The sequence below is a fragment of the Phocoena sinus genome, chromosome 1, assembly GCF_008692025.1.
Source record: "Phocoena sinus isolate mPhoSin1 chromosome 1, mPhoSin1.pri, whole genome shotgun sequence".
Lineage (NCBI taxonomy): Eukaryota > Metazoa > Chordata > Mammalia > Artiodactyla > Phocoenidae > Phocoena > Phocoena sinus.
Genome location: NC_045763.1, coordinates 139701494 through 139719875, shown reverse-complemented (window position 1 = coordinate 139719875; position 18382 = coordinate 139701494). Strand labels below are relative to the sequence as shown.

The 18382-nt window shown below is 40.2% G+C and overlaps 1 protein-coding gene across 1 annotated transcript in view; it reads left to right on the top strand.

Moving 5' to 3' along the window:
• Window positions 1–18382, top strand: part of COLGALT2 (collagen beta(1-O)galactosyltransferase 2) — a 141753-nt gene that overhangs the window by 113470 nt on the left and 9901 nt on the right. Inside the window, exons 10-13 of the mRNA XM_032645630.1 lie at window positions 473–600; window positions 9760–9966; window positions 11463–14479; window positions 15240–15415. Of these exons, the coding sequence (XP_032501521.1) occupies window positions 473–600; window positions 9760–9966; window positions 11463–11739 (612 nt within the window). The 3' untranslated portion in view covers window positions 11740–14479; window positions 15240–15415. The remainder of the gene's footprint in view (window positions 1–472; window positions 601–9759; window positions 9967–11462; window positions 14480–15239; window positions 15416–18382) is intronic.

The following is an 18382-nucleotide window of genomic DNA, read 5'->3' as shown; positions in this document are numbered from 1 at the left end:
ATAAGATACTGGCCAATGACATTTCACAAATTAAATAATACAGCCAGGTTAACCAGCACCTACATCAAGAAACTGGTTACCAGCACCCCAGAAGCACAGCCCTTCTCTGCATTTTTTCCTAGCCATCAGTTCCCCAAGGGTGACCACTCTCCTGACTTCTAACAGCACAGAATAATTTTGTCTACATTTTTCCTTTTATTATGTGTACACACCATGTGGTTCCATTCAATCTCTCAACATTACATTTGTGAGATTCACCTATAACTTTGCATTTAACTGTAGATCATTTACACTCACTGCTGTAAATACACCACAGTTTATTTATCCGTTTTACTGTCGATGGACTTTTGCTTAGATTCCAGTTATGAGCTACTACCTGTTGTGCTACTATACTTTTGACTTTTTGATACCTATTTTTTATTAGATAAATATATCAACTTTTCATAAGGTATCTTCCCACTGACCTTTACAGGTAATTGACCGAGAGCTGGAGAAGACTCTTGTTATTGAGGATGATGTGCGTTTTGAACATCAGTTTAAGAAGAAGCTCATGAAGCTGATGGATGATATTGATCGAGTCCAGCTGGATTGGGAACTGATGTGAGTGACAAGATGACAAGCTGTTCAAAGAGCACTGAGAGGCTTTCAGTTCTTTCCAAGGGGCAGAGAGCCCCAGCTCGTAGGAGATGCAGCTCAACCATTTACCTGGTTTTCTCTCCATAAATGTTCCCAGAAACAAGAAGTGAGTAGGGGATAACCATTGGATTTTGCATCTCTATGCTCCTCAGGGTGAGAAAGAAACTTTGGGAGATTCTTTGAGACCTGGAGTCTACCTGCAGATCAGGGGCCTTCAGACTGAGTGTTCACCTGGGAACACAGTAGAAATCCACTCATGAACCAGTGTGGTACATGGAGGGAGTATGTAGAGGGAGGACCCATTCAAGGGCAAGGTTCCTGTGTCACACTTGAGTCTCAGCTCCCAGGAGAACAGGTTTCCTCTGTAGCCTCTGATGGTGTGGGAGGTTTGGAAGGTCAGTGGGAGAGCTCCTGTTGGGGAGGGAAGCTGTGCAAACAGGGAGAACACGGAAGTTGGGCTTAGTGGAGGCTCAGAGGCTGTCTTAGAAAAACCAGGCTCATCAAGGGAGTACTGGCTCCAAACTGACAATTTAGTTAATGCTCGTTGCCTGCTACCTCTGGGAATTGAGCTCTCTCTTTTTCTTTTTATGCTAAGATGACACTTTTTACTTCCCTCCAATGAGGCAGAAAGTTCCCAAGCATTATGTTCACTTCCCAGCTGTGTGTCAAAGGCAGTTTCATCAAATCAGAGGCTGTTCCTTTGGAGTAGCTGCAGCAGACAAGCTGTCCCTGCTCCTCCCATCCTTGGAGGGAAACTTAACTATGGGCCCGGGTGGAATACTTGTTCTCTTAGAAAATGTACCATTCTGAGCGCAAAAGAAACCCAGTAATGGCTCAAGTAACCTGTGGGAAATAGACCCAGGACTATGTAATAAAGAGACTGGCACCCTGTCATGTGATTAGATTCTGCACTGTCTCTTCAGATCATTGTTCCTAAAATCCTCCAGAAGTCCCCACACCTCAGGCTTTCTGAATCTATGGCTCTGCAGCCTGTGGTTAAGGCCCCACAGGCATGGAGCCCGAAAGCTATTTTATGCTTACGTGACATGTGCAAAGGTGATTTTCACTTAAGCCTTGGAATCACAGAGGACTGGACTTGAGCAGTCTAAGGCTTAGAGGTGACATACATCCCAGTTCACTTCCAATTTGGTTGACGCGTTTCTCAGGACAAAGTACCAACAGATCCAAGAAAGAAAAGTTATTGTCCTGGTAAGGATACAGGAAAAAAAGATGTTTCCTAAATTTCCCGGACTGATCAAGTCAAAATATTTCATTGAAATCTATTATGTAATCATAAAGAATTAGTGGTTTCAAATTTTTCACATCTCATTTTCTGAAATGAATAAAGCAAATGTTATTTGAACTCAAAACATGAAACCAGATAGACTGTCTGTGACTGCAGTGTTAAGTTTCTCCAGAAAAAGAAAATAGTAAGTGGGAGGAATAGAACAAGCCATTGAAAGCATCTAGGGCAGCATGTCAGTAGAAATATAATGTGAAAAACATCGTTTAAAGTTTTCTAGTAATCATATTAAAAAGATAAAAATAGGTGAAATTAACTTTAATAATACATTTTATTGAATCCAACATATCAAATATTATTTTAACATATAATCAATATTTTAAAAGTATTAATGAGATAGTCTATATTCTTTTCATACTGTCTTCAAAATCCAGTATGTATTTCATGCATATAACACATCTCAATACAGCTGCTAAATTTTCAACTGTTGAAGTAAACTGTAGTCCTACTGAAATAATACATTTTGTCTAACAGAAAATATTATTTTACACATCTTCAATTTTTTAATTACAATTTGAATCTAGTAAAATTAATAAATTGAGTACAAACTCAGTTCCTCAGTCACTCTGGCCACATATCAAGCGCTCAGTAGGATTTTTCTCTTCTACTTGGTACATGAGAGAAATTCAGGCTCTTTGCTCTGAACAGACATTGGCTGAGAGACAGGTATATTTGTCCTCAGAAGAACTGAAGGTGAACATAGACTTATTCTACAAATCCTAGGATGTTTCGATAAGTGGGATCCCTTGAATGTTGAAAGAGATAGTTTTAGGGCAAAATAGAGCAAGTCAACTTTACCTAGCAGGTAGGAAGCCAGACCTCCTCAACTTGGTCCAGGCAAGTGGAAACAACTAGGCTCCAGACAAAAGTAATGGATCACAGATGCATGAGTAGACTGGGGAAGGTAGGAATGGCTGAGGGTACATCCTGTGTTGCAGGAGTTGTTCATGGAAGACAGGACCCAGGAGGAAGCATAGGCAGAGCTGGGTGAGAGGGAGAAAGCCAGGCAGGTGTTGTCATTCATTCTACCCTGGAGGAAACCCCCTTGGGGCTACTCTTGGCTTCCTAGGTCTTTTACTGTGGACTATATCTTTCCCAAAGCATTTTCTGTCTTGTGTTTACCACAAGAATTTGGAGAACTGTGCAGAAAATATCAAGTCCCCAGGCTGAAACTCTGGGGACTTGAAAGCAAACTCAGGATTCTCACATCTGGCCTTTGTTGTCCCCTTCCAACCACTGTAAACACAGCTAGAAATCCTATACCATCTTTGGGAAATGATCTGAAAGACCTTTTTTGTCATGAAATGTTTTTTATTTTTATTTTATATTGGAGTATAATGGACTTACAATGTTGTGTTAGTTTCATGTGTATAGCAAAGTGATTAAGTTATAATTTTCAGATTCTTTTCCCATATATGTTATTACAAAATATTGAGTATATTTATTTCCCTGTGCTCTACAGTAGGTCCTTGCTGATTATCTATTTTATATATAGTAGTGTGTGTGTGTTAATCCCAACTTCCTAATTTATCCCTCCCCTCCACCTTACCCTTTTGGTAACCATAAGTTTGTTTTCTAAGTCTGTGAGTCTTTTTCTATTTTGTAAATAAGTTCGTTTGTATCATTTTTTTGGATTCCACGTATAAGTGACATCATATGATATTTGTCTCTCTCTGTCTTATTTCACTTACTATGATAATCTCTAGGTCCATCCATGTGGCTGCAAATGGCATTATTTCATTCTTTTTTTATGACTGAGTAATATTACATTGTGTATGTGTACCCCATCTTCTTTATCCATTCCTTTGTCAATGGACATTTAGGTTGCTTCCATGTCTTGCCTATTGTAAATAGTGCTGCTCTGAACATTGGCTGCATGTACATTTCTGAATTACGGTTTTCTCCAGATTATATGCCCAGGAATGGGGTTGCTAGATCATATGTAGTTCTATTTTTAGATTTTTAAGTAACCTCCATGCTGTTCTCCATAGTGGTTGTACCAATTTACATTCCCACCAACAGTGTAGAAGGGTTCCCTTTTCTCCCCACCCTCTTTAGCATTTATTGTTTGTAGACTTTTTGATGATGCCCATTCTAACTGGTGTGAGGTGATACGTCATTGTAGTTTTGATTTGCATTTCTCTAATAATTAGTGATGTTGAGCAGCTTTTCATGTGCTTTTGGCCACCTGTATGTCTTCTTTGGAGAAATGTCTATTTAGATCTTCTGCCCATTTTTTGATTGGGTGGTTTGTTTTTTTGATATTGAGCTGCATGAGCTGTTTGTATATTTTGGAGATCAATCCCTTGTAGTTCACATCATTTGCAAATATTTTCTCCCATTCTGTACTTTGTCTTTTTATTTTGTTTATGGTTTCCTTCACTGTGCAAAAGTTTCTAAGTTTAACTAGGTCCCATGTGTCTATTTTTGTCTTTATTTTCATTACTTTAGGAGGTGGAACCAAAGAGACATTGCTAAGATTTATGTCCAAAAGCGTTCTGCCTGTTTTCCTCTGTTTTATAGTATCCGGTCTTACATTTAGGTCTTTAATACATTTTGAGTTTATTTTTGTGTATGGTATTAGAGAATGTTCTAGTTTCATTCTTTAACATGTGACTGTCCAGTTTTCCCAGCACCACTTATGGAAGGGACATCTTTTCTCCATTGTATATTCTTGCCGGCTTTGTTGTAGATTAATTGACCATAGGTCTGTGGGTTTATTTCTGGGCTTTCTGTCCTGTTCCATTGATCTATATGTCTGTCTTTGTGCCAGTAGCATACTTTATAGTATAACTGGAAGTCAGGGAGCCTGATCCCTCCAGCTCCGTTTTTCTTTCTCAAGATTGCTTTGGCTGTTTAGGGTCTTTTGTGTTTCCATACAAATTTTAAGATTTTTTATTCTAAATCTGTAAAACATGCCATTGGTAATTTGATAGGGATTGCATTAAATCTGAAAATTGCCTTGGGTAGTATAGTCATTTTGACAGTATTGCTTCTTCCAATCCAAGAACATGGTATATCTTGTCATCTTCGATTTCTTTCATCAGTGTCTTATAGTTTTTGGAGTTACAGGTCTTTTGCATTCCTAGGTAGGTTTATTTCTAGGTATTTTATTCTTCTTGAGGCGATGGTAAATGGGATTGTAACCTTAATTTCTCTTTCTGACCTTCTGTTGTTAGTGTATAGAAATGCAACAGATTTCTGTGTATTAATTTTGTATCCTGTCACTTTACAGAATTCACTGATGAGCTCTAGTAGTTTTCTGGTAACATCTTTAGGGTTTTCTATGTATAGAGTCATGTCATCTGCAAACAGTGACAGTTTTTTTTTTACTTCTGCTTTTCCAATTCGGATTCCTTTTATTTCTTTTACTTCTCTGATTGCTGTGGAGGACTTCCAAAACTATGTTGAATAAAAGTGGCAAGAGTGAAAATCCTTGTCTTGTTCCTGATCTTAGAGGAAATGTTTTCAGCTTTTCACCATTAAGTATGATGTTAGCTGTGAGTTTGTCATATATAGCCCTCATTATGTTGAGGTAGGTTCCCTCTATGCCCACTTTCTGGAGAGTTTTTATCATAAATGGATGTGGAATTTTATCAAAAGCTTTTTCTGCATCTATTGAGATGATCATAATGGTTTTTATTCTTCAGTTTGTGAATGTGGTGTATCACACTGATTTGTGGATACTGAAAAATCCTTGTATCCCTGGGATAAATCCCACTCGATCATGGTATATGATCCTGTTAATGTCTTGTTGGATTTTGTTTGCTAATATTTTGTTGAGGATTTTTGTGTCTATGTTCATCAGTGATAATTGGCTTGTAATTTTCTTTTTTTGTAGTGTACTTGTCTGGTTTTGGTATCGGGGTGATGGTGGCCTCATAGAATGAGTTTGGGAGTGTTCCTTCTTTTGCAATTTTTGGAACAGTTTCAGAAGGTGTTAACTCTTCTCTAAATATTTGATAGAATTCGCCTGTGAAGCCATCTGGTCTGGGATTTTTGTTTGGGAGTTTTTAAATCACAGTTTCAATTTCAGTACTTGAGATTGGTCTGTTCATATTTTCTATTTCTTCCTGGTTTAGTCTTAGGAGATTGTACCTTTCTAAGAATTTGTCCATTTCTTCTAGGCTGTCCATTTTATTGGCATATAGTTGATAGTAGTAGTCTCTTGTGATCCTTTGTATTTCTGTGGAGTTGGTTGTAACTTTTCCTTTTTCATTCCTGATTTTATTGATTTGAGCCCTCTCCCTTTTTTTTCTTGTTGAGTCTGGCTGATGTTTTATCAATTTTATCTTTTCAAGGAACCAGCTTTTAGTTTCATTTACCTTTTCTATTGTTTTCTTTGTCTCTATTTCATTTATTTCTGCTCTGAGGTTTAGGATTTCTTTCCTTCTACTAACTTTGGGCTTTGTTCTTCTTTCTCTAGTTGCTTTAGGTGTAATGTTAGGTTGTTTGAGATTTCTCTTGTTTCCTGAGGTAGGGTTGTATTGCTATAAACTTCCCTCTTAGGACTGCTTTTTCTTCATCTCATAGGTTTTCAATCAATGCATTTTCATTTTCATCTGTCTCTAGGTATTTTTTGATTTCCTCTTTGATTTCTTCAGTGATCTATTGGTTGCTTAGTAGCACATTGTTTAGCCTCCATGCGTTGTGTGTTTTGTTTTGTTTTAGTTTTTTTTTTTTCTTGAAGTTGATTTCTAATCTCATAGCATTGTGGTCAGAAGAGATGCTTGATATGATTTCAATTTTCTTAAATTTACTGAGGCTTGCTTTGTGGCACAGCATGTGATCTATCCTGGAGAATGTTCCATGTGCACATGAAAAGAATGTGTCTTCTGCTTTAGGACAGAATGCTCTATAAATATCAATTAAGTCTATCTGGTCTATTGTGTCATTTAAGGCCTGTGTTCCTTACTGATTTTCTGTGTGGGTGATCTGTCCATCGATGTAAGTGGAGTGTTAAAGTCCCCCACTATTATTGTGTTACTATTGATTTCTCCTGTTATGGCTGTTAGCATTTGCCTTATGTATTGAGGTGTTCCTATGTTGGGTGCATATATATTTACAATTGTTATATCTTCTTCTTGGATTGATCCCTTGATCATTATGTAGTGTCCTTCTTTGTCTCTTGTAATAGTCTTTATTTTAAAGTCCATTTTTTCTGATATGAGAATTTCTACTCCAGCTCTCTTGATTTCCATTTGCATGGAATATCTTTTTCCATCCCCTCACTTTCAGTCTGTATGTGTCCCTAGGTCTGAAGTGGGTCTCCTGTAGACAGCATATATATGGGTCTTGTTTTCATATCCATTCAGCCCATCTATGTCTTTTGGTTGGAGCATTTAATCCGTGTACATTTAAGATAATTATCTATATGTATGTTCTTGTTGCCAGTTTGTTAATTGTTTTGGATTTGTTTTTGTAGGTCTTCGTTCTTTCTCTTTTGTTTTCTTGTGATTTGATGACTATCTTTAGTGTTTTATTTGGATTCCTTTTTCTTATTTGTGTGTATATCTATTGTAGATTTTTTTTTGTTTGTGGTTACAATGATATAGCAGTCTATATAAATACAAGATTGTTTTAAGTTGCTGGTCTCTTAATTTCAAGTACATTTCATATATCCTGTATTTGTACTCTCCTCTTCTCATGATTGCTGGTTCTAATACCATATTTGTGTGTGGATGATTTCCTACCTTTATTGTATGTTTGCCTTTACTGGTGAGATTTCCCATTCATACTTTTCTTGTTTCTAGTTGTGGCCTTTTCTTTTCCACCTAGAGAAGTTCCTTTAGTATCTGTTGTAAAGCTGGTTTGGTACTGGTGAATTCTCTTAGCTTTTGCTTGTCTGTAAAGCTTTTAATTTGTCCATCAAATCTGAATGAGAGCCTTGCTGGGTAGAGTATTCTTGGTTGTACCTTTTTCCCTTTCATTACTTTAAGTATATCATGCCACTAATGGCCTGCAGAGTTTCTCCTGAAAAATCAGGTTATAACCTTATGGGGATTCCCTGTATGTTATTTGTTGCTTTTCCCTCATTGCTTTTAATATTTTCTTTGTTTTTAATTTTTCTCAATTTGACTATTATGTGTCTTGGCATGTTCCTCCTTGGGTTTATTATCTATGTACTCTCTGCACTTCCTGGACTTGGGTGACTGCTTCCTTTCCCATGTTAAGGAAGCTTTCAGCTATTATCTTTTCAAATATTTTCTCAGGCCCTTTCTCTCTCTCTTCTCCTTTTGGGACCACTATAATGTGAATGTTTATGAGTTTAATGTTGTCCCAGAGGCCTCTTAAACTGTCCTCATTTCTTTTCATTCTTTTTTATTTATTCTGTTCTGCAGCAGTGATTTCCAATAGTCTGTCTTCCAGCTCACTTATCCTTTCTTCTGCCTCATTCATTCTACTATTGATTGCTTCTAGTCTATTTTTCATTTCAGTTATTGTATTGTTCAACTTTGTTCTTTATATCTTCTAGTCCTTTGTTAAATATTTCTTGTATCTTCTCAGTCTGTGCCTCCATTCCTTTTCTGAGATCTTGTATCCTCTTTACTATCATTACTCTGAATTCTTTTTCAGGTAGATTGCCTATCTCCACTTCACTTAGTTGCTCTTCTGGGGTTTTATCTTGTTCCTTCGTCTGGAATGTACTCCTCTGCCATCTCATTTTGTCTAACTTTTTGTGCAGTCTGTCTTCCACAGGCTGCAGGATTATAGTTCCTCTTGCTTCTGGTGTCTGCCCCTTGGTGGGCAAGGCTGGTCTAGAGGCTTGTTCAGGCTTCCTGGTGGCAGAGACTGGTACCTGCCTACTGGTGGGTGGAGCTGGGTCTTGTCTCTCTGGTGGGCAGGGTTGTGTCAAGTGGTGTGTTTGGAGGCAACTGTGGGCTCAGGAAGACTTTAGGCCTACAGCCTCTTGTGTGGGGCCAGTTCTTAGTGTCAAAATGGCAGCCTCCAGGAGAGCTCATACCAATGAATACTCCCCAGTACCTCCACCACCAGTGTCCTTGTCACCACAGTGAGCCACAGCCTCTTTCCTGCCTACTCAGGAGACCCTCCAAGACCATCAGGTAGCTCTGCCCCAGGCTCCTCTGAAGTCATTGCTTTCACCCTAGGTCCCACTGTGCATGAGACCTTGTGTGCATCCTCCAAGAGTGGAGGTTCTGTTTCTCCCAGTTCTGTGGAGTTTCTGTAATCAAGCCCTGCTGGCCTTCAAAGCCAAATGCTGTGGGGGCTCTTCCTCCTAATGTCAGAGTGCCCAGTACAGGGAGCCTGATGTGGGGCTCAGAACTCTCACTCCTGTGGGAGAACCACTGCAATATAATTATTTTCCAGTTTGTGGGTCACCCACCCAGTGGGTATGGGATTTGATTGTATCACAAATGTACCCCTCCTACCATCTTGCTGTGGCTTCTTTGTCTTTGGATGTAGAATATCATTTTTGGTAGGTTCCAGTCTTTTTTGTTGGTGGTTGTTCAGCAGTTAGTTGTGATTTTGATGTTTTTGTGAGAGGAGGTGAGCTCAAGTCCTCCTATTCTGCCATCTTGTCTCGAACCTCTGAAAGATCTTTTAATCTCTACATCTCAACTTTCACGCTTCAACAGTCTGCTGGGCAAGAATAGTTGGGATGTTGATAAGTGGAGCCACAGAAATGGCCCCATTGATGGGAGATGACAGCCATGGTTGATGTGATGTGCCTTGTTGTGTGATACATTTAAATAAGACACACTTGGTCCAAGCTTTCAAAAGTCTGCAAAGCTGTGCTTCATTCTTATGGATGTCTAATACTAAAATTGGAATTCTCTCCTTCACCCATTTCCTTTTAGTTATATTGGCAGGAAGAGGATGCAACTAAAAGAGCCAGAGAAAGCTGTGCCCAATGTGGTAAATCTGGTCGAAGCTGACTATTCTTACTGGACTCTGGGCTATGTTATCTCTCTGGAAGGAGCACAGAAGCTTGTTGGAGCCAATCCTTTTGGGAAGATGCTACCAGTGGATGAGTTTCTGCCAATCATGTACAACAAGCATCCTGTGTGAGTTACCCTGAACTGCCTGCCTATCCCTTGAGCACAATCCATTCATGACTTATGCTACTTGGTTTCTGGGTAATACTTAATATATTTTAAGGGGTACTACTTTCCTAAGTGATCTTTCCATAATCATGACCCAGAGAGGCCGATTTGAGTGATTATCCCCTTTTACAGATGGGGAAGATGAGGCAGAAATGGTGAGTCTTGCATAGGAGTCTTCTTGAATACCCAGCAGGTAGTTTAACTGGACGTAATCTGCTCAGTCCTCTCATCTCTGATTTTCTTACTTCCATAAACCCATATACACCTCAAGGTGAAGGTCATCTTCCTAAACACCTCAGATTTTTCTGTTCATTTCTTAGTTCATTGAGTGTACTGTTGGCCAGGCAGTAGCTCACAGGCTAGTCGGGAACCCAGACTCGAGAACAGTCATTGTGATATATTGTGATACCTGCAATCACAGAGATGTGTTAGAGGCTCAGGGAGAGTGGAGGTGGCCTCTGAGCAAGGTGTCCATAGAAGAAGGCAGTGTGATGCTAGAGTCCCTGTAGCCTGGGAGTTCACTCTGACCTAGTGCTTATCAAGGGCATGGTAAATTATGGGCTTATGTGTCAGTTTCCCCAATAACCTATGAGCCCCTGAGGCAGGAACCATCTTTTATCTCTGTGTCCTTAGAGCCTAGTCCAAACTCTATAGATAATAGCTGCTTGATCAGTGCTTCCTTAAATTCATTACTGGAGCAGAAGACCAGGTTCTAACCTTGGCTTCTTCTCTCAGTTGCTGGGTGATTCCTCCCTAGATGGTCTTCATGTTAGCAGTTGAGTGTTCTTGTCCTGCATCTTGCTCATTTTGTCTCCTGTCTCCAGTAAAGATGGACAACATGTTGGAGACTGATTTTTATCTCTGCTTCCCAACATAAACATGGAGGTCAATCATCATCCCCTCAACAGAAAGGGAATTGAGACCTAGCAGCCAAGCAGATGTCACCTCATGTAATCTGCACAGGAGCCCTGGGAGGGAGGGCAAGTCATCCCTCCACTTTACACTCACTTGTCGCTGGAATGCAAAGCCACGCTGGTGTGCCTCCAAGCCTACACCACATCACTCAACCCTTCATTGCCATCCAGCTCCCAGCCGTCTAATTTATTAATCCAGGAACAGAGCATTTTTCTACAAAGTGATCACATTTATTTATTATTATGGTCCAACAGAGCTTAATCCTTAATTTTTAGAATAAGACCTGAAATTCATTTTAAAACTAGTCTATCCAAATACAACAGAAACATCCTGACCTTTTTCTTTGTGCATTTGTTTAGAACATCTGAAAGCTTTTAAAGAAAACTGTATTACGTTCATAGACTAAAATTTTCCACACGGGACACAACTTGAAAAATAATCAAATGAATCTATGAGAATTTAAGAGATAACAAGTGGGGCTCTTTTCCCCTGTTCTGTAAGTGTCCTGCCCCCTCACCCACCTGTACACCTCTTGTTTTCAGTGCTGAGTACATGGAGCATTACGAATCCAGGGACTTGAAAGCCTTCTCTGCAGAACCCTTGCTCATCTACCCAACACACTACACAGGCCAGCCAGGGTATCTGAGTGACACGGAGACCTCAACCATCTGGGACAATGAGACAGTGGCCACTGACTGGGACAGGACACATGCCTGGAAGTCCAGGAAGCAAGGTCACATCTACCGCAATGCCAAGAACACAGAGGCCCTGCCACCGCCAACCTCCCTGGACACTGTGCCTTCGAGAGATGAGTTATGAGGGCTCCATGGGGGATTTACTGCCCTTTGGTTTTCCTAATGGGCTGTTGATATGTTTGTTCCACTTTCTTTTCATGGTCACGATCACCTAACCAAAGTGGTCTAATGTGATTGATCAAAATTAGTATATTTTGACAGGGGAAGAGAATAGGGAAACTAAACCCAAATTTCCTAGATGGCTAGAAAATAGGCTTTATGGCAACCATTAAGATGAACTTCAATCCAGACACCTTGTCCCTCAGTTCATTACCCATATGATACTGGTTGTCACATTGAGGTTGAACAGCATGGCTCGGAGATTCGTCCAAGGGAAAGGTGATCACCACACTATCACGTCAATAAATGGGTAGGCCTGGCAGCCAAGTCAACTGGACCACATCTATTGGTCTAGTGGGCCCATTTTATGTCATAGATGTGACCTTGAAAACTTGAGTATGTTCCAAGTTCGGGGTGTGGGGGAGGGGGAATCAGATCATTTAAAATCAAATTAATTGGGCTTTTTCTTTAAAGGCATTTTGCCGTGAGCCTTATTACAAAGTGACTTTTTCATCTTAGTCCCCGTTATCCAACAGGGATGGGTATTTGGGTCTGTGTGTGACTTGGCATTTGACTATCATGGCAATTGAAGCTCCCATGAAGAGGGGTCCATTTTGCCATGAGCATATAGTTTCATAGGTATTTGAGGGTTTGTGTAGGTATTTGAGGAAAGCACTCAAACTTTGGCTTTCTTTATTATGGTCGCTTGAGTTGGGATGCTCTATTTATGAAGATAAATTTAATATATAAGGGGCTGGGACTGGTGTGTAATTGCTGTCCCGGGGGTTCATGTGCTGCCCCAGCACGTCAGACTGTCCTCTCCACCCAGAGCCTGGGAGTGAGTTGCAGGTGTGAGTTTTATGAGTCACTGTTAAGAGGCAGAGCACAACTTTAGGCCAGAAACTGTCCTTGCCTGGGATTTTCATTCTATTTTGAATTATTTATTTTACAAAATGTGGGGGAAATGTCTGTAGGATAAGGCAGAGAAACATATGTGTTAGGCTTTTATTGCCTCCTGGGAAGTGGTGAGTGTAGACACGTTGGTTCCAGAATCTGGTTCTTCTGCATTTCCCAGCCTGACTCTTACAAGGAGGCCTGTTGAGTGGGAGATTCTAACCTTCTGGAAACAAATGATTCTCCACCTCAGGCGAGAGACCTTGGTTAGAAACAATGGACTGATCAACTGATTTAGACCAACAACCAGGGAAGCCTTGGAGTCAGGATCCTGGGCAGACCACCTCTCTGCTTTCTTCATAAATGGATTTTATGTAAAATGCAGAGTTGGACTACATCATCTGTTTCAGCTCCACAATCTGTGATCCTTGGATATCTCATGCTGGTTTGTTTTAGGTTTCTATTCTCATGCCTGCAAGCAGTAAAACGTGGTCTCCAGAAATCCCCTCCCCAAGCATCCTGTCCACACACGCTCCTCTCTCCGTGTCCTGGGTGTTGACTCTGAGCTTCATGCTTTGGAGCAGAACCCGTTGGTGGCCTTGCTGGGTGCACCAAGCTTCCTGCTCCCCATGAGGGCCCCAGGCTGCAGGACAACCCGGCAGCTTCCTTCCACAGAACACCAACCTCGGCCTTCCCTCTTGACTTATGGTTGGTTCTTCTGCATTGACCAATAAGCCAGGAGACTGAGGGAAGGGATCTCAGCTGCCTGATTTTTACTGCTTAGACATAGCTATCAGAGCTTGACTCTTTGTCTAGAAAAACAGAGCATCTGGGGAGCTAGTGAAAAACCCTTAGGCGATTCCTAAGGTTTCCTTGGGTATGCTGTGCTTCGTTTGCGTATTTGAGTGTGTGCAGATGTGCGTGAATTTCATGTTTTGTTTTTTTTTTAAAGAGGTGGGCGGAGGCTGAGGTATTGGGAGTAGAGGAAGATTTAATTAATTTTTGTGTGGTTATGTTTCATAGAGAACATTGGTGGTTTTTTTTTTTCTTTTTTCCTGTCAGCTGGTCTGGTGGGTTTATGAATTCCCAATCTTTTTTTTTTTGAATTCTCATTCTTAAAAGACATTGTTCATAAATTCTAGAATTTTAGATTAGGACTGTTCTACTGTGAATAAAATTCTGGCTCTGTTAGCCCAGCCGTTGCTTTTCTCCACTCAGGTCTAGAATCCCAAGCAGTGTTCTTTCATTGTGAACATTGTGAGCTGCAGACGCAGCTTTTCTTTAGAAGGTCATCTCTTCAGCAATCCAGGGATTCCTTGACCTCATTATTCTTTCCTGCCTCCCGTCTAGCCTCAAGTCAAGACATTAGACCTTCACGGTGTCAGAGGACTTTGCCTCCGTCATGGCACCTGCTGTCTGCCTCTGGAAGTTAAACCCTCTCTGGATCTTGAGATCCAAGGTGTAATCTTCTGGATGGCCGGCCCTGACTTCAGCAGTGCTGGTGCTGCTAAGTGTGGACTGAGTATGTACAATATGCAGACGACACACTGCACGGGCCTTGCTTTGTTCACTGGGGCCTGCTCCAGGAACTCTGGAAAACAAGAGCCAGCATCCCAGCATCCTACACTGTCTGTCATGCTCTGTCATTTCAGGGTGGGGAAGTGATAAACTACTTGCCTTCTAGAGCACTTTGTGAAAAATTAAAAAACGTGCAACTCTATGATTGTTCATTGGTTCCTCCAACGCTGGTCAACAGCCAACACCGCTGGAATTTCCAGGTCTGCACCGGCCAAGGATGTCAGAGGCCAAAGGTAATCATCACTGCTGTGCAATCCCTGTGGCAAAGAACAGAGGGTGGTCACCAGCCTTCCTGTCCAGTGGGATATGTTTTAGACTGCTGGAGAGGTGGGTAAGCCAAAAAGGATTCTAGGCCTCCAGTGGGAGGGTGATTGACGGAGGATTCATTTTGCATTTCTGTGCTATTGGTCAGCCTATCTATCCATTCATCAAAAGATACTGAAATGCTTGTCCCAGGCCAAAGAGATTTATCTTGGGGCAAAATAAGGAGAACCCATGTTGGCCTCAATGACCCCCTGTATTTCAGCTCAGGCTCCCCCCAAACCTCAAGAAACAGGTGTGAGCGCTCCCTTGTTTCAGGCCCTGTGCTGGGCACTGAGATGCTCAGAGGTCTAGAAAAGGTCCCTACTGCTGTGGCGTCTGTGGTCCAAGGGAGCAGCCATGTAAGCAGGATGGCTCTCTTTCAGAGGCTGGAACAAAAGGGGCCATAGGACCCAGGGAACCTGGTTCTGCTGAGGAGGGGGCCATTGGAGGCAGCTTTGCTGGGAATGTGACAGTTGTGTTGGGTTTGGGGCTGTGGAAGGGCCTACTAGGGAGTGATGGGGAGCTGGGTAGGACCAAAGGGTCAGCTATGTGTTGGGGTTATTGACAGGAAACAGTCTTGAGAGCCGATAATGATGGCAAGGCGGCTACCCTCCTGCTCCAGACTATTCTCACGAATGCAGAGGCCGTTGTTTCTGGGGGGAATTCTAAGTTTGGTTGCTTTCCTGACAGACAATGCAGAGATTTCCAGTAAAATTCTGGTGTCGGAAACAAAATTCCCATTCAGCTACACACATGGGAATATTTTCACTTACAGTTGGAACAAATCCATCTAATTAGTAACTGTAAGATAAAGATGAGTTTTCCCAAGAGGCTTCTACAATGTGCTTTCAAGACATTCTTTCCAAGTAAGTGATCTTTATGACTGACAAGAAATTAATTCAGTGAGGATTTAACTAATGACAAAGTGAGAGTTAAAGTGAGGCTGGTCATTTGATAAAATAGCATGTCATGGATGATCTGTTCAGAAACCTCAGCACAGGCAGCCTTGGAAATAATCATTTCACCCACATTTTATGTTTTGTGGGGATGTTTGTTATCTCAGAGAGAACCTTCCTTCCCTGGAGACTTCCTGATTAAATGTGTCAGTGGGAGGGGAGCCAGGAGGAGAGAGCAGTGACATGGGAGGGGACTCCCTGTGAGTGGGCTGATGGCATTCCCTAAATCGAGCAGGGTGGCTGAGACAAGGGTGAAGAGTCTGGCCAGTGGTGGCCAGTATGTTGTTTTTGGTTTTGTTTTTGCCTGCTTGGAAAAGAGAGAAATGATAGGTTTTAGTACATTGTGTTAACAGATTACATAGAAAATGGTGCCTTCTCTTTAACTTTTAATTAAAAAAAATTTTTTTTATTGAAATATAGTTGATTTACAATGTTATGTTAGTTTCAATGTACAGTGAAGTGATTCAATTATATATGCGTATATGTATGTGAATATATACTTTTTTTACATTCTCTTCCATTATAGGTTATAAGATATTGAGTATAGTTCCCTGTGCTATACAGTAGGTCCTTTTTGGTCATCTGTTTTATATAGAGTAGTATGTATATGTTAATCCCAAACTCCTAATTTATCCCCGCCTCCCCTTTTGGTAACTGTAAGTTTGTTTTCTGTGTCTGTGAGTCTATTTGTTTTGTAAATAGGTTCATTTGTATCATTTTTTTTTGATTCCACATATAAGCGCTATCATATGATATTTGTCTTTCTGTCTGGATTACTTCACTTAGTATGATAATCTCTAGGTCCATCTGTGTTACTGCAGATGGCATTATTTCATTCTTTTTAATGACAGAGTAATATCCCATTGTGTAATATATGTGTGTGTATATCATATATATACACATTATATATGTGTATATGTGCCACATCTTCTTTATCCATTCATCTGTTGATGGACACTTAGGTTGCCTCCATGTCCTGGCCATTGTAAATACTGCTGCTATGAACACTGGGGTGCATGTATCTTTTCCAATTATGGTTTTCTCCAGGTATATGCCCAGGAGTGGGAATGCTGAATCACATGGTAGCTCTATTTTTAGATTTTTAAGGAACCTCCATACTCTTCTCCATAGTGGCTGTACCAATTTATATTCCCAACAACAATGTAGGAGGATTCCTTTTTCTCCATACCCTCTCTAGCATTTATTATTTGTGGACTTTTTGATGATGGTCGTTCTGAACAGTGTGAGGTGGTACCTCATTATAGTTTTGATTTTCATTTCTCTAATAATTAGTGATGTTGAGCATCTTTTCATGTGCTTTTGGTCATCTGTATGTATTTTTTGGAGAAATGTCTATGTAGATCTTCTGCCCATTTTTTGATTGGGTTGTTTGTTTTTTTGATATTGAGCTGTATGAACTGTTTATATATTTTGGAGATTAATCCCTTGTCAGTAGCATCATTTGCAAATATTTTCTCCCATTCTGTAGGCTGTCTTTTTGTTTATGGTTTCCTTTGCTGTGCAGAAGCTTTTAAGTCTAATTAGGTCCCATTTGTTTTTTTATTTTTATTTCCATTACTCTAGGAGACGAATCCAAAAAGATGTTGCTGCGATTTATGTAAAAAGTGTTCTGCCTATGTTTTCCTCTAGTAGTTTTATAGTATCCGGTCTTACATTTAGTTCTTTAATCCGTTTTGAGTTTATTTTTGTATGTGGTGTTAGAGAATGTTCTAGTTTGATTCTTTTACAGGTAGCTGTCCAGTTTTCCTGGCACCACTTATTGAAGAGACTGTATGTTCTCCATTGTGTAGTCTTGCCTCCTTTGTCATAGAATAATTGACCATAGGTGCGTGGGTTTATTTCTGGGCTTTCTACCCTATTCCACTGATCTATATTTCTGTCTTTGTGCCAATACCATGCTGTTTTGATGACTGTAGCTTTGTAGTATAGTCTGAAGTCAGGGAGCCTGATTCCTCCAGCTTCATTTTTCTTTCTCAAAATTCCTTTGGCTACTTGGGGTCTTTCGTGTTTCCATACAAATTAAAAAAATTTTTGTTCTAGTTCTGTGAAAACTATCATTAGTAATTTGATAGGGATTGCACTGAATTCATAGATTGCATTGGGTAGCATAGTCATTTTGACAATATTGATTCTTCTAATCCAAGAATATGATATATCTTTCCATCTGTTTCTACCATCTTTGATTTTTCTTTAATCAGTGTCTTATAGTCTTTGGAGTACAGGTCTTTTGCCTCCTTAGGTAGGTTTATTCCTAGGTATTTTATTCTTTTTGATGCAATGATATATGGGATTGCATCCTTAATTTCTCTTTCTGGCCTTTCATTGTTAGTGTATAGAAATGCCACAGAGTTCTGCATATTAATTTTGTATCCTGCAACTTTACCAAATTCATTGATGAGCTCTAGTAGTTTTCTGGTAGTGTCTTTAGGATTTTCTGTGTATAGTATCATGTCATCTGCAAACAGTGACACTTTTACTTCTTCTTTTCCAACTTGGATTCCTTTTATTTCTTTTTCTTCTCTGATTGCCATGGCTAGGACTTCCAAAACTGTTGAATAATAGTGGCGAGAGTGGACATCCTTGTCTCATTCCTGATCTTAGAGGAAATGTTTTCAGCTTTTAGCATTACATATGATGTTAGCTGTGGGTTTGTCATATATGGCCTATATTATGTTGAGGTAGGTTCCCTCTGTGCCCACTTTCTGGAGAGTTTTTATTGTAAATGGATGTGGAATTTTATCAAGCTTTTTCTTCATCTATTGAGATGATCATATGGTTTTTATTCTTCAATTCATTAATGTGGGGTATCACACTGATTGACTTTCAGATATTGAAAAATCCTTACATTCCTGGGAT